The sequence below is a fragment of the Suncus etruscus genome, chromosome 15, assembly GCF_024139225.1.
Source record: "Suncus etruscus isolate mSunEtr1 chromosome 15, mSunEtr1.pri.cur, whole genome shotgun sequence".
Taxonomy (NCBI): Eukaryota; Metazoa; Chordata; class Mammalia; order Eulipotyphla; family Soricidae; genus Suncus; species Suncus etruscus.
Genome location: NC_064862.1, coordinates 84262780 through 84264556, shown reverse-complemented (window position 1 = coordinate 84264556; position 1777 = coordinate 84262780). Strand labels below are relative to the sequence as shown.

Sequence of the window (1777 nt, the reverse complement as noted above, 5' to 3'; positions counted from 1 at the left end):
ATTTTTCTTAAAGGCATGATATTGCAAGAAAAAATATTAAGTTTGAAAATAATTCAGAATTCTTATACTTAGAGGAGTTCCTTTGATGTAGCCAAATCCACCCACAACACAATGAAATGAGTTTAATTCACATCAAAAGTCAAAATATACCACTAAATTTATGTATTAGATATTATAAAACTTACGTTATTTTTCTCATGGCTTTTAGTCCCATTCAAAACATGGATCCAGAGAATGTAACTGGAATGATGGAATTTCATCTGCTAGGAATTTCAGAGGACTCAGAGCTGCAGCTCCTCATATTTGGGCTTTTCCTGTTCATGTACCTGATCACTGTTTTTGGAAACCTGTTCATCATCCTGGCTGTCAGCTCAGATTCTCACCTCCACACCCCCATGTACTTCTTCCTCTCCAATCTGTCCTTTGTGGACATCTGTATCACCTCTACCACTGTCCCCAAGATGCTGCACAACATTCACACTCAGAGCAAAACCATGACCTATGAGGGCTGCATTACTCAGATGTGTTTCTTCCACATCTTTGCTGGATTGGATGATTTTCTCCTGACTGTGATGGCCTATGACCGCTTTGTGGCCATCTGCCACCCCCTGCACTACACAGTCATTATGAACCCACAGCTCTGTGGACTGCTGGTTCTGACATGCTGGATCATAAGCATCCTGTTATCTGTTTCACAGAGTTTGTTGGTGTTACGGTTGTCCTTTCGCAAAGTAGTGGAACTCCCTCATTTTTTGTGTGAACTCAGTCAGCTGATCCAACTTGCCTGTTCTGACACCTTTCTGAACAATTTGGTGATGTATTTTGTGGTTGTTTTTTTGGGAGGTGGCCCCATGATAGGTATCCTTTACTCTTACGCTAAGATTATTTCCTCTATACAGAGAATCTCATCAGCTCAGGGCAAGTATAAAGCCTTTTCTACCTGTGCCTCTCACCTCTCTGTGGTGTCCTTATTTTATTGTTCAGCCATAGGTGTGTACCTGAGCTCTGCTGGTACCCACAGCTCACACTCCACTGCAAGAGCCTCGGTGATGTATGCTGTGGTCACTCCCATGCTGAATCCATTCCTCTATAGTCTGAGGAACAAAGACATAAAAGAGGCTCTAAGTGTTCTCCTAGGCAAAGAAAAAAGAACACATCACTTTTCTTGAAGATAAAGTAATGTATTTGTTTTTATGGTGTAGTGTTATTATAATTAGAAACCATGAATTTGTACTTCAATTTACTTTTATAATTTGTTTATTTTATGTAATATATTACATATTGTGTATACAATTCAGTTCATTTAGATTTTTGCATTCTAGTTGTAGGTGCTTTTCTTTTAAGTGAGTATCCTGAAGATTTTTTAACTTGCATCTAAAATAATAGAAGTTTGCAAATGTATTTTAGATGATGTTTAGGTTTTTATTTTGAAAGGCTGTTTTGGGTTCTTCAGCAGTGCTCTGGGATTATGAGGATGCTGTTAGAATAAATTGTTTCAATTAAGCAATCAAATTAGATTTTGTGCACTTTTACTGAAAGCACAGTAGAAGGCTTTATACTCTTAATGAATAAAACTATATCTGATAAATGCACCCTGGATCTCAGCCCCCTCCCAAGATTATCTCAACAGACTTAATGGGGATATCTATATTTTCCTGGCATGTTTAATACGTCAATAGTCATACCTTTTAGTGTGTTTATTATCAAAGGTAAAGGTAACCTCCTCCATCCTTTTTATATACTATTGTTTTTATTTATTTATTTTTATATTTTTGCA

At 37.3% G+C, this 1777-nt stretch overlaps 1 protein-coding gene across 1 annotated transcript; it reads left to right on the top strand.

Annotated features, from left to right (window-relative positions):
* Positions 1 to 320: 320 nt before the first annotated feature.
* LOC126030054 (olfactory receptor 7A17-like) lies at positions 321 to 1169 on the top strand. Its single transcript, XM_049788257.1, has 2 exons — positions 321 to 668; positions 954 to 1169. The coding sequence occupies exons 1-2, from the start codon at positions 321 to 323 to the stop codon at positions 1167 to 1169; spliced, it is 564 nt and encodes a 187-aa protein (XP_049644214.1).
* Positions 1170 to 1777: the final 608 nt, after the last annotated feature.